Here is a 15,023-nt window from a genome sequence, read left to right as displayed (position 1 = left end):
TAATATTTTATATACATAGAAAAGACATATTTTTCATAATTTTTAGCTTTAATTTATTGTTTTTTCTTTATAAAAAATACATGCAAATAATAAATAATTATGATGTAAAATAGTTGTAAAATAAATAATAAAATATTTTTTTTTTCAAAAAACTAATTATATATTTGTTTTTTATCTTTTAAAATTATTTTATTAGATTTATTTTACTAAAATCCTTAAATGGCAAATAAAATCTTTTATATAAAATAAAAGAATTTGGGATTCTCTTATGAAAGCATTTTTTGGTAAAAAATAAAATTTTCAGATTGGATTTTATACAGGTAATAAAATTGTGCATTATTATTTCTGGAGATATACTAACATCATCGTTTTATATTCATTTGAAAGCTGAGAATTTGCTCTATTGTAGAAATTTAAAGATCAGAAAAATTAGACCACTGGATGAGACGTAATTAACAATAAAAGTCAAATCAAATTTAAAAATCAAAAATAAATATATTAGACGTAATTATTCACAATCCAGTGATTCAATTCATTTGATTTTAGATTTATTAGATAGACTTCAATTTTCTCTTTCAAATGAATATAATTTCATTCATGTAGCTTACATCTACAGGTATTTAATAATTTTTTTTATATCAGATTTTATCAAACTTATAAAATTTTATATTAATAATATAATTGATGATTCCTGAATATCTACATATATTAAACGAATTATTTTAAATTTATTTTAAAGATAAAAGTTGGCATCACCTTAGAAAGTAAAGATCATTCAAATTGAATCACTACATGTAAAGTAATTAATGATCAAATTTAGATAAAATTCAATAAATATACTGAATGTGATTACTAAACAACTAGCAATTCAATTCATTTGATTTTAGATTCATTAGATAGATCTTGATCTTTTCTTTCAAGTAAATATAAATTTATTTATATAGCTTAGTATTTCTATGAAGAATTATCAATGATTTTGTCATGAAAGTTATATTTGATCTTTTATCTAGTATACAGTCGCTACTGGTTATAACGAACCTATTTGTACCGAAAACTTGTTGTATTGAACCAAGTTTCACAGAACTGATTTTTTTATAATTAATTGCACTGGATATAACGAAATCACATAATAAATTACTATATACTGCATCCAAACTTATTTTAGCCAGTCCAAATATATCAGTTACATATTTAGTATACTGAACTATCACGTGACTTTAATTAGTAATATAAAAGCTAGGGGTGTGGGGGGGTCCAACTGGTTGGTTACACAATATAATATACAATAAGTCTAATAAATCAAAACTGTCCTCCATATAAATTCATATACGTTATTAGTAAATTATGATGATCGGTGAACAAAATACCCCTGCAATTAAAAAAACCAGCCACCCAATTATGTCATCCTTGAAACGTGATCATCTTTACATCTGTTTTGTCGCGTCCAAGTACTTTAAATAATGTTTGGACCTTCTCTAAAGAAAAAAACAACATCGGCGGTTTTATTTTAGTATTTATGATGAATAAATCAATATTTAGAAGTCTAAAACAAGTAAAACAAGTTTATTTATTACAAGAAAACGTTATTTATATAGACTTTTAATTTATAATAACTTTTAAACCTTTTTTTTTAAAAAAAACTGAAAAAAATATTGTCTATAGTAAATGTCTACAATAAATAGTTGTATGCAGTTTTCACTAATAACAGAGAATGTATTTAATAAAATTTTAATATAAAAGTGATATTTATTGTTAAAAACATATTTTTCATTGTTTTTTAAAAAAATTTTTTTAATACATATTTCGAAATAATAGTTTTTCTAATAAGCTATATTAAAACTTTGACCTGAGAAACCCAATAACGCTCTAATAGTCATGAAAATTTGCCAATATATGACTCTTACCAACACTAATCTACTCTCGAACATCGGCTTTTAAAACGTTCATAAGCAAAAGTTTTCAAAAGTTTAGCTTGAATGCTTGTTTCGATATATTAAAATAATAAAATTCAGGGGTGACGGTAGTGGGACAGTTTGGTAATACGAAATTATATTGTGTAACCAACCAGTTGGACCCCCCCACACCCCTAGATAAAAGAATGGACTACCGAAAAAATTATTTCTGCTAGTATCAGATAAAATTTTCATTTGAATAGTTGGTAAATACTTAAAAAATTGATGAACACATAAATTTTAAATAAAACATAGTGTTATCTGTTATAGTAAGTCATGTAATCATCTGAACTTTAAATATTACAGTATATGCTGCTATAATTTAATTGGATAAAATTTATATACCAAACAGTTTGGTATATAATATGAATATCATATATCAAATTCACCATATACTGAACCAAAACGCTTGGAATGGCAGGTTTGTTATATCCAGTGATGACTGTTAATTATTATTCTTATATAAATAATAATTTATAGAAAATTTTTATATATTTTATATCGGGAAATACTAGTATCCTTCCTCAAATTTAAACTCTGATTTTTAAATATTCAAATTCTGATTTAATAATTTTTTTTAAAAACACTTTTTATTTACAAACTTCTTAAATAAATATTAATTAAGAATAAAAACGCAAATTGATAAGCAACAAATGAAAAAATAATGAAACATAAATTTTTAGATTATACTAATTATATGTTCGATTCAACCATTAAATTTTCTTGATCGCATTGCCTTCTTTATTGTTCTTTAAAGAACAATTTTAGGAGTCATGATATCAAGATTTGCATATACCACATTGCCGCTTGTTCTTCTTTTTCAACCTTTATACCCTCAAAATCAACATTAAAATACCAATCAGAATCCTCCTATTGTAATTTCATAAGATGTTTATATAGAATCTCTTCTTTTACATCAACAGGTATTTTACACAAAGATGGAGCAAATTGATGAAGTAATTCTTAACGTATAGTTATGTTCTTCAACAAATTTGTTAATAAAAACTAATTTAATATGAAGCATTTAACAAAAAACTACATCTTCATCTTATACAAGCTAATTCTTGCTTTTAATTTTCTGTAGGATCAAGCCTTTTTTTAGGTTCATACTTACTTCTATAACAACATTTGTAAGTATTTTGAGCATATACATCATCTTTTTTTTCAATATGAATGATTATTGTTTTAAATCCCATTTGAATTGCATATCATTTTAAACATTGCTCAAGTATGTCAAATGAAGCAAAAGTTTGCCCACTATTAAGGATAGTGCTACAAATAAGCAATTGCAGAATAATTGCGATTTACGGTATTGCGAAATATTGCAGATTTTTAAACCTAAATATCTCAACGAATCGCAATTACGCATCTGCAATTATGCAAATATTCTGCAATTCCGCAATTCTGCAAAGTATTGTAATTCAATTGCGGAATAATTGCAGAATTGCGGAACATTTGCGAAATTGTGAAACATTTGCGTAATTGCAAATTATTTGCAATTTCGCAATATTTATTATTAAAGCAATCCCAAAAAAACATTGTGAAACATTTTTTTTTGATTAAAAATACTTTGAAAAAATGTTTCGCAACGTTTTTTCTTTAAATTAATTAAAAAAATGTTGTGAAACATTTTTTTTAATTAAAAATACTTTGAAAAAATGTTTCGCAACGTTTTTTCTTTAAATTAATTAAAAAAATATTTCGCAACGTTTTTTCTTTAAATTAATTAAAAAAATGTTACGAAACGTTTTTTCTAATTAAATATACTTTGAAAAAACGTTTCACACCATTTTTTCTTTAAATCAATTAAAAAAATGTTGCAAAACATTTTTTTTAATTAAAAATCCTTGAAAAAACGTTTCTCAACATTTTTTCTTTAAATTAATTAAAAAAACGTTATGAAACATTTTTTCTAATTAAATATACTTTGAAAAAACATTTCGCAATGTTTTTTCTTTAAATTAATTAAAAAAACGTTGTGAAACGTTTTTTTTAATTAGGGTATTGCTAAATATCACCAGTGGTGATCGTCACCTCACCACTTAATTCTGGCCAAAAATTATAATTTTGGCCAGAATTAAAAATACATCATAATTTTTTTTTCAAAAATTTCAATTTAAATAATAAATGCGTAAAACAAACCTAAGTAGATACTAATCACTAAAATTTTGAAAATTTGACTAAAAAAAATCTTTTTTAAAACAAAAAATTGTATTTTGCTTATAAAATCAAACTTTCCTATTTTTCTCAAAAACTATCTAAACAATAGCCTTTATAATTTAAGGCAAACTTGTTCTACCCATAAATTTACATATACTAATGATATTTATATTATAATTAGAATAATGTCACAGTCAAAAATTTTTGAAAATTCAAAAAATATTTTACATGTGATGATGATCACCACTGGTGATATTTAGCAATACCCTTTTAATTAAATATACTTTGAAAAAATATTTCGCAACATTTTTTCATTAAATCAATTAAAAAACGTTGTGAAACGTTTTTTTTAATTAAAAATACTTTGAAAAAATGTTTTGCAACGTTTTTTCTTTAAATCAATTAAAAAAATGTTGCGAAACGTTTTTTTTAATTAAAAATACTTTGAAAAAACATTTTGCAACATTTTTTCATTAAATTAATTAAAAAAACGTTGTGACACATTTTTTCTAATTAAATATACTTTGAAAAAACATTTCGCAACATTTTTTCTTTAAATTAATTAAAAAAATGTTGCGAAACATTTTTTTTAATTAAATATCTTTTGAAAAAACGTTTTTTCATTAAACGTTTTTCATTAAAAATTAATTAAAAAAACGTTGTGAAACGTTTTTTCTAATTAAATATACTTTGAAAAAACGTTTTGCAACATTTTTTCTTTAAATTAATTAAAAAAACGTTGAGCAAACGTTCTTTTAATTAAAAGCACTTTGAAAAAATGTTTCGCAACATTTTTTCTTTAAATTGGTTAAAAAAATGTTGCGTAAACATTTTTTTTATTAAATCGGTTTGGTAAACTAGTGCCAAGTGAATTGCGGAATTGCGGATCACTAACCGTAATTCAACTCCAAAATCCGCAATATTGCGGATTTGATCAATCAATTGCAGCACCATCCTTACCCACTATACAATTCTTTTAAAGGACTATCTTCAACTTCATCTTCACAAAATCATTATATTCAAATAAATTAATCTCATCTTCAAGTGGTATATCAACTGATGGATTTTTAAAGTCAAGATCATTAATCTTTTCAAATATCTAAAAAAATTAAAGTAAGCGTAAACAATTAGTAAACAATCCTCTAGTAAACATATCTAATCCTAATTCTAAATAATCACATAAACTAATGCACCTAACTCTAATCCTAACCCTAAGCAATTCTATAGCAAACGCAACTCTCACTCACCATGTATAAAAATTATTAAATTATTATATTTGGGAAAAGTTGTTCATGAAATTGATTTTTGTGTTCAGGAAAGTTCATAAAATTGTGTTTAAGTAAAATTTTCATGTTCAGAAAAAGTTCATGAAATTGTGTTTAAGTGAAATATCTATTAAATAAGAAAAAATATTTGTTAAAAAATTCACATTTTAAATAGAAAGAAAAATAGTTTTTATATAAAAAAAGTTTTGTTCGAGTATAAAAAGAGATTATTGTATGTATTATAAATCAAAAAGTTTAATCACATATTTTGGGGTCTGAAACCTTTTCACGTGATTTTTGGCCATATCTTTAAATTAAAATTAAGTTTAAAAAATGATAAAAATTAATTTCTACATCCAGCCGAAACTATAATATAAAGTCTTTAGAGTTTCAGATGGATTTCTGAATAGTTTTTAATAATTTATTATAATTAAATTACTGAAAGTCTGAAACCTTATCCAACTTCATAGAAGTTTCGGCTACATGTATAAGATACTGGTATCTCCGGTATAACGTACATTTTTTCTAATTTATATTTGCTTTAACAAAATTTTTTTGTGTAAAAAAATTAGATTCCAAGAATTGGCCCATATACATAATATTATATATATAAGACATAATGTATAATTTATGTATAATTTATGTTATATGCCTTATTTAAGAAGAGTAACATGCCTTATATATATATAGTGATTTAATATGCATTCTTCAATTTTTTTAATAATGATTTAATGTTAATTCTATTTTGCAAATCATTTATTTTATCAAATAAAGTTTTTCACATATTTTCAAAAAAATTCTTAATTTTTAAAAATATTATAAATAACACAGTTATTTATATTTATCTTGTCATTATATTATTAATGCTGTGTTATTGTGTAGAATATTATATATTAAAACCATAAATTTTTCTTTATTATTTTATATTATTATAATAACAATATGAATAATAAATTTTGATAATATAATGAAATAAAAAATTTTATTAAAAACATGAAAAACCAGATGATATTACGTCATCTAAATGACCACCAACTGGACCGAAAGATCCAAAGTCGCGTTGATTAAATTAATTAAATACTTAACATAAACTCGGTTTATTCGCGAAATTTATGTTCTAAATTACCAAACTTCGAATATGTCTGAAATTAAAGTATACGCACCTCACAAACCTGATTACGAAAATTACTATATTTCGAAATCAATTTAATAACACACTGTACCAGAACCAACTCCTGCAACATACCTTCAAAATTTGTTTAAAGAGTTCCTGTAATAGAATATCTTGGACCTACTTTCATTCAGTTGATGCTGTACAAATTCATGTAATGAAATCTGACGAAATTGATTTACTGGGATCGAAAATATTAGCGGTGTTGCAAGCGCGGAATTGCAACAAGTCAAAACAAAATTTTCCATATTTATATACATTTTAACAAGTGCAAAAATATATACACTGCTATATTTAACGATGATGATGTAGTGTAATCAACCGAAGTTTCCAGTGAGCGTTAATTACGAAAAAATCTACTGTATGCAGTAAAAGTTCAGAAATAATATTATCAGAAAGCTATAGAGTCAGAAACATTCGTGCAGGATGAGTCAAAACTCCTTAAGTGGAGCGTAAAGGACGTAACATCGGATCAAGAAGGTTTGCAAATTGGACCTTCGATTGCAATTTCAAAATTAATAAATGAAATTTAATAACAGTAAGTAAATAATATCAGTTATTTTCATAAATTGGTTTTTAACAGTTAATATATAGTATGTACATATATTTATTTTGTATTTTTAGATAAGTTGATTACGAAATGTATAAGGTTTGATTTACTTATTAGTGAATTCTAACTATGATGCTTAGGATTCAATAAGTTTGTTATTTATTATCTGGCGATATCTCAGAGTTTATCAAGAAGTAGCTAGTTACCAGCATTTAGATCATTTTTTATTTAGCTTTTGGAATTAAAATATTTTTTTATATTTTTTGTTTGAATTATGTGGTTTTGGAAATTTTCATTTTTTATCCCCAAAATCAAATTGGCCAATCCTATTCCGACGTCCATATACATAATGTACTTTTATACGCGCTCTAACACTATAAAATTATGGTATAATTGGATTACGGTATTACATTATGATGCTATGTTATTAACGTAATTAACGCTTTACGATATATTCTCGTGACAAAAATTTAAATTACAAGTTCTAAATTAGCCAATCATCATTTAAAGATTGGCTAAATTTAGAACGACCGGGTCAGATTTTATTATTTATATGGATGAGGAATAAACAGAATGTTAATATAAAAATGCTTTATTGATAATTCGTTTAATAATAAATTACATTGATACTACTATAAAAATACAATATACAGTATTCCCTTTTGGCAATTAAAAAAGAGGCATAATCTCTTATTCTTTAATAATTTTCAAATTCCTTGGCAACAAATGTCGATCACTATCATCAATATTGATGCCAATAATAATAAGTCTCTCTAATCTTCGCATTCTTTTTAAAGGTTCCAAGGAACCACCGAAATTGTTGAAAAATGATAAATTAGTACTCCTTATGTTTCCTAAGGAGAGAACTTTCATCTTCGTTAAATGTGATAAAAAGGTTAAATCATCTTCACAAATTCCATTGTTCTCGATATACAGCTCTTCCAATTCTGAATTTTCCGTAAGGTCTAATTTGGAAAGCTGGTTACCACCACAGTATAACTTTTTAAGTTTTCGAAAACCTTTAACATTTATATGGCTCAATGAACTATTACTTGAACATTTGATCTCAATTAAATCTGGATTATCACTGCCTAAAAGATCTAAAAGATCTGCATTTCTCAATTTATTGTCAGAGACATTGATTTTTTTTAATTTGTGACCTATCTCTCCTATGTTTATTTCACTTAAAGTTTTCACTTCCAAATCATTACTGACCATACGATATTGACTAGATACATCTAGTTCCTCTAATTTCGAACAATCAGTAACAATTAACTTATCAATACTGTTAATACTACAATCTAAACGAGTCAATTCTTCACAGTTTCTAACTATTAGTTTAGTTAAACCTCCTCTACAAGATGGTTCTCCCGCTACTTTCACATACTGCAACTCGGTAAAATTTTCGATAATTAATTCTCCTTTAAATATACCATTTTGATTATGATCAAGAATAATTTCATATGTATCCTTATCGTCGTCATATCTCTCATTAAATCGATCTTGCGCATTTGCCATAATATTTTATTTTGTCTTTATGAGATAATGGTGTTGTAAGAGTTGGAATTAAGATCTCAAAGAAAGATATTGGGCTTTCACGGTGAATTCTTTGCTTAATAAGTGTTCTCATATATTTTGCTATTAATATTCATTTACGGAATTCTCCAGTCATCAGCTGTGTGGCGTAGTATCAGTTAAAAAACAAGTCAAAAAATATGTAAAACCTCTTAAAACTTATCTACAAAATTTTACTTCTTTAACCTAAAGCCAGTAAAAAAATATTCTAAAAAAAGGAAAATATCATTAGTTAGTTTATTGAAGAATAAAAAACCCCAAAAATTCAGAATATATAACGAAAAATTTAATTAAAAAATAATTACTACAGGTTGTATTTAATGTAAAATAACTAGATGGAAATTTGATAGAGTTGAAAGAGTGTTTACAAAGTTTGCAAAAGAAAAAATTTTTTTATCGTCAATATGCATTCAAGCGTTTTAGGATCACCAACGATATTTGTCACATCGCGTCACCCCCCTCCACTTTTCATTTTTAATAAGTATTTAACTACCCAGTGTCGCCACAAATTTTTTTCACTCCACGTGACATTTGGCCGGCATTACGGCATTAAAGAAATTGACCATATGACAAATAAGTGCGTGACAAATACTATTTCACACTTCGAAAAAATTCTGTCTATAATATTTTGCAGCTTTCCAGTATATTTCAATATAATTGAGTTTACAATGAAATTTGAAATAAAATATAATTTTATGTCCAAATTCTTCAATAACTTGTAAGATTGGTTTTTGATTAAGAAAATCCTCTTAAGCAGCCAAAATATGATATGTATAACATCTTGGATTTTCTATTTATTATCACAAAATCCTTTTAATCCAGATCCTTATAAGCCACGTTCTTAATTTGTCCATTAAAAAATAGTATTACGTATAATTGGCTGTTTCTTACTGGAATTAAGATTTATGTTCATTACATTAAGAATATCATTAGCTAATTTTACATGACTGGAGGAATTATCAAATGCAAATATTGTGACCATTCCAGAATGTATTTTTTAAAAAATTGGTATAGTTATAAATAAGAATCAAAAAAATTTAGATATTTGCTTTGATTTGATTATTTTTAATATATATATCTGATTAAATTAATTGATTAACATTTTACCATTTATTAAAAATTTTTTTCAGAATTAATTATAACATATGCTTTATAACATCATCTTCACTTATTCTAATCTACCAATAGTATCTGTTAAAAAATCACTAATATAAATAGATTGTCCTTGTAAATTTTAGGTATCCAACCAGATTTCTATTTATCATTTAATTGAAAAGTCGTTTTATCATGAGTAACAAGAATATATAAGTATTCACCATCCTTTAATTCAAAATTAACTTGAATTTCACATTTTTTACCAATAAATTTTGGCATTAATTTTTGATATCTGTAAATAAAATTATGTTAATTAAAAAAAATAAATAAAAATCAATTTATCTTTATTGATGAAAATTAATATAATACCTATCTATAACTTTAACCTTTCATGTCCATCAATATATATATTTTTTGAGTATCAGTTAAATATAAATCCCTTTTTTTTAACCATTAAATTGCTGTTTTTTTTGCTGAAAAATATAATCAGATATTTAGAAATTCTAATAATTAAAAAAAAAAATTAAATATGTAGAATAAATAAATTAATTTATATCTAATTATTATTTTATTTTTTATATTAACAGAAGAAAGAATTTCTTTGCTAATAAAATTATAATAGTTATTAATAGTAATATCAAATTTGTGTTATTGCAAATATAAAGCTACTTTTAATTGAATATCTTTATCACCAAAAATACTGTTTCTTTTAAATGTTGTTTACAATTATTTTTAGAGATTTCCCAATTTCTAATTTAATATGCAAAATGCAAAATGCAAATTATAATTTATGATTTAAAATTTTCTGCAACAATCTGGCTTGCTTTTAATTTTACATACCTTTTTCTTAGAAGTTGAAAGTAATATTGAATTGCTTTAAACTGCATTTTTAATTTATTTTCAATCTAATTAATAAAAGAGTTATATTTTATAGATTAATTATTATTTTTTTTACTAATTTCCTATTATCATGAATATTAATATCACAGGTTAAAAAGTGAAAAATCAGGCATCAATCAGTCACCAATCGGTCACCAATCAGCTACTGCTGGCCCGCATCGCGATCGATCATGCCCGATTTTTCACTTTTCGACCTGCGTATCTTGTATGTTACTATTTAAATTTTCCTAACCTTTTTTTTAAAAAAATAGTTGAAAAAATGTTTGACTATTTTTATCTCTTAAAATCTTCACTATAGTCTTATAGTAAAGTTGAGGTCTAGACCCTAAGGTTCATTATAACAAGAGTTAACTGTACTTTGATTTTTTGTTGATACTAAGTTGTATGAGAATTTTCTAAATTTATTAATGGATGCTTAGATATTTTTAATATTTTTATACTTTCATTAAAACTGAAAAAATTTGTTCTGCCTCATTTTCAATTTTTCATTATCATTTAAATTTGAATTATTAATATTTTCCATGGCTTGTTTTCTTTTTTTAGCTATTTTTTGACAGTATTGTGTTTATCTTATAATAATCTTTTTAATTATTATAATATGAAAAAAATCTTATAATCTATATTTATACCATATAGCCAAATTTATATAACTTATAAATCTAGCTTAAAATATAGAATTTTAGCAAATTCTGGCCAAAATTAAATGTTTTAAATTCTGCCTTTTATTAAGAAATACCTGAATTTTACAGGCTAATAATATTTAATTTAAATATTTGATCAGAATAATTTCAATATCTTTTTTTTTTTTTTTAATGATTTATATATGCTTTATTGATATATAGTTTATATACCATACAAACAAATTATCTCCACCCAGTAGGATGTAATCATTAAAATAAATAATCTCAATATCATTTTGTAGTAACAATTAAATTATATTAAGATATTCTAAATATATACATCCAAAAAATTTTTATTAAATTTTTAATTTGGGTAATTTTATTTAATAAATTGTTGTATTCTAAACCATAAAAGCTACATAATAAAATATACTATTTTGATATCTATTTTTATTATATAATTTATATATAAAATTTTAAAATTATATGAAACTGTTAAAATTGTTAAAATTTTAACTAATATGTCAAATAATTTGTAATTATCCAAAAGTATTAATAAATTACCATTTAATAAAAATTAAAAAGTAATTTTCTAAAGCTATTTCATTTTAAAGAAAAAGAGAAAAAAAGTACATCATATGGGCCGATCCTTGGAATCTAATTTTTTTACACAAAAATAATTTTATTAAAGCAAATATAAATTATCATTTATATAAGAATAATAAATTTATACTAGATAATGCAAAAAAAACTAATTAATTATATAATTTTTAATTTTTTTTTAATATAAGATATCATTAAAATTTAAAAGATCAAATATAACTCTCATGACAAAATTATTGATAATTCTTCGTAGAAATAAGCTATACAAATAAATTTACATTCATTTGAAAGAGAAAATCGAGATCTATCTAATGAATCTAAAATCAAGTGAATTGAATCACTAGTTGTTCAGTAATCACGTTCAGTATATTTATTGAATTTTATCTAAATTTGATCATTAATTACTTCACATGTAGTGATTCAATTTGAATGATCTTTGCTCCCTAAGGTGATGCCAACTTTTATCTTTAAAATGAATTTAAAATAATTCGTTTAATATATGTAGATGTTTAGGAATCATCAATTATATTATTAATATAAAATTTTATAAGTTTGATAAAATCTGATATAAAAAATTTATTAAATACCTGTAGATGCAAGCTACATGAATGAAATTATATTCATTTGAAAGAGAAAATTGAGGTCTATCTAATAAGCCTAAAATTGAATGAATTGAATCACTGGATTGTGAATAATTACGTCTAATATATTTATTTTTAATTTTTAAATTTGATTTGACTTTGATCGTTAATTACGCCTCATCCAGTGATCCAATTTTCCTGATCTTTGATTCTTACGATAGAGCAAATTCTCAGCTTTCAAATGAATGTAAAATGATGACGTTAGCATATCTCCAGGAATAATAATGCACTATTTTGTCACCTGCATAAAGTCTGATCTGAAAATTTTATTTCTTACCAAAAAATGCTTTCATAAGAGAATCCCAAATTCTTTTACTTTATTTAAAAGATTTTATTTGCCATTTAAGGATTTTAGTAGAATAAATCTAATAAAATAATTTTAAAAGATAAAAAACAAATATATAATTAGTTATTTTGAAAAAAAAATATCTTATTATTCATTTTACAACTATTTTACATCATAATTATTTTTTATTTGCATGTATTTTTTACAAAGAAAAAACAATAAATTAAAGCTAAAAATTATGAAAAAATATGTCTTATCTATGTATATAAAATATTAAGTTTTTTCTTTTACTTACTACTTAAAAATAACTGCTATATTTGCTTATAAACTTTTTTGTCATATTTAATAAAAGTGAATAGAAAAATGATGGAAAAGTGATGGGCAGTGATGGGGAAAAAGAAGTGGTTATTACCGTTATTTTTGAATATTGATTAAAAAATTTTTTTTTATTTTTTATTAAATCTGAGTTACGTAAATATGTAACACATATTTAATTTAGATTTGTGTAATGTTAATCTTACTAAAATATTAAATTTTTATAAAAATCTTAATTTAAATTAATTCCAAAAATCGGCACATATGTACTAATTATTTCTTTCCATTTAAAAGTAATTTTAAATTATTTTTTAGAAATGTATAAATGGATAAGTTAGTATTTTTATTTTTAATTTTAAAAATAAAAATATCTTATAAAGATCTATTTCTAAATAATAAGTGTAAAATTATAAATATATTGATTAATCAGATATTTCATGTGTTATTTTATATGTTAATTTAGTATAAAAAACATATATTTAAGAAAAAATTTTAAAGAAATAGTATATAGATTATTGGCTAATCAGAAAAATTTTCTATAATTTTATATATTAATGACAATAAGTAATCCATTAGTTATATAATGAGTTTAAATATTAATTGCTTTAATTTTTCCAATCAGCTGTTATAAAGTATAAGAATAACTTAGAATATTAAAATATATTGAAGAAAATAATTTTACAATAATTTGATATTATAAATGCTAATTTATTTGAATATATTATTAATGTTTATTATGCTATGCACCATTGATTAAAAATCTAAAACTACTGAAATTTCTAAAATGAAACAATTTCCATAACCTCCATAATTTCTGAAATTTGAAAAAGAAAAATAATCATCTAGATAATGATTTACTACAATGTTTAAAAATAAAAAAATGAAAATTTGGATAATAGGCCTAAATTGCTTATATGAAGAACTTATACTAAACAGGATAAACAAGTATTAAACAGTCATTATGAGATTATTTATTTATATTATACTTTTTGATATAAACACTTCACTAATAACTATTTAAATATTTCAATAGAAGTAAAATAATTCAGTAAATGGGTGGACTTGTAGCAAAAGGGGGGGCTTGGCCAAAAATTTTTTTTTGAAATTTTATTTTAATTATATATTACTTTATTTAACTTTTTAGAAAAAAAAAATTTTGTTTATAATATATTAATAAAAAAATTTTTTATTTAAGAATTTGCAAATTTTGTATTTTTCTATTATTGCATTTAACAAATAACATAGATGCTCTAGAAAAAAACTAATGCTTTTAATGAATTCCTTGCAAAATTTTACCTTAGTTTGCAAAAAATTGATTTTAAAAATCTTTAAAAATGATGGAATAAGTTATAATTTATTAAAATTAACCAATAATATTAAAGTTCGATTTTTTCAAAATCACGTGATTGTCCGAGCCCCACCTTTTGCTATAAGTCCGCCCAAATAAGAATAACTAATTTTCATGAAAGTTCAAAGTTCTCTTCATAAAAAAGTCATGAAATTAATTAGGCATATGTAAAAGTTTTTATCATATATAATATAACCTAATATATTATTAAAATCCTGCCTACTATTAAGATAGGTTACTAGAGTTCCGAATGGGTCAGGTCAGGTCAGGTTAATTGATAAACCTGACCTGAAATTTTTTTTCAGGTCAGGTCAGGTCAGGTTATATCAGGTTGTCTGTTTGACCTGACCTGAAACCTGAAAAATTTCAGGACTATTTTTATTAAAGTATTGAAAAAAAACAGTACAAAACTTTTTTTTTCAATATAATATTATGAAAAAAAACGTTTTTGCAACGTTTTTTATTAAAATATTGAAAAAAAATATTGCAAAACGTTTTTTTTAATATAACATTACGAAAAAAATGTTTTCGCAACGTTATTA

General features: G+C 23.3%; 1 protein-coding gene across 1 annotated transcript; it reads right to left on the bottom strand.

The window, feature by feature from the left end:
- Positions 1 to 7,674: 7,674 nt before the first annotated feature.
- On the bottom strand, positions 7,675 to 9,064 carry OCT59_021817 (uncharacterized protein). The gene is made up of 2 exons (XM_025322340.2): positions 8,979 to 9,064; positions 7,675 to 8,881 (listed from the first exon to the last, which is right to left on the bottom strand). The coding sequence occupies exon 2, from the start codon at positions 8,614 to 8,616 to the stop codon at positions 7,789 to 7,791; it is 828 nt and encodes a 275-aa protein (XP_025166529.1). The 5' UTR covers positions 8,617 to 8,881; positions 8,979 to 9,064; the 3' UTR covers positions 7,675 to 7,788.
- Positions 9,065 to 15,023: the final 5,959 nt, after the last annotated feature.

Source organism: Rhizophagus irregularis, chromosome 30, assembly GCF_026210795.1.
Source record: "Rhizophagus irregularis chromosome 30, complete sequence".
Taxonomy (NCBI): Eukaryota; Fungi; Glomeromycota; class Glomeromycetes; order Glomerales; family Glomeraceae; genus Rhizophagus; species Rhizophagus irregularis.
The sequence above is the reverse complement of the archived record's forward strand: the minus strand, read 5'-3'. Positions and strand labels throughout refer to the sequence as shown.

Excerpts from the sequence above, each read along its gene's own strand:
- OCT59_021817 (XM_025322340.2), bottom strand. The coding sequence starts at position 8,616 with ATGGCAAATGCGCAAGATCGATTTAATGAGAGATATGACGACGATAAG.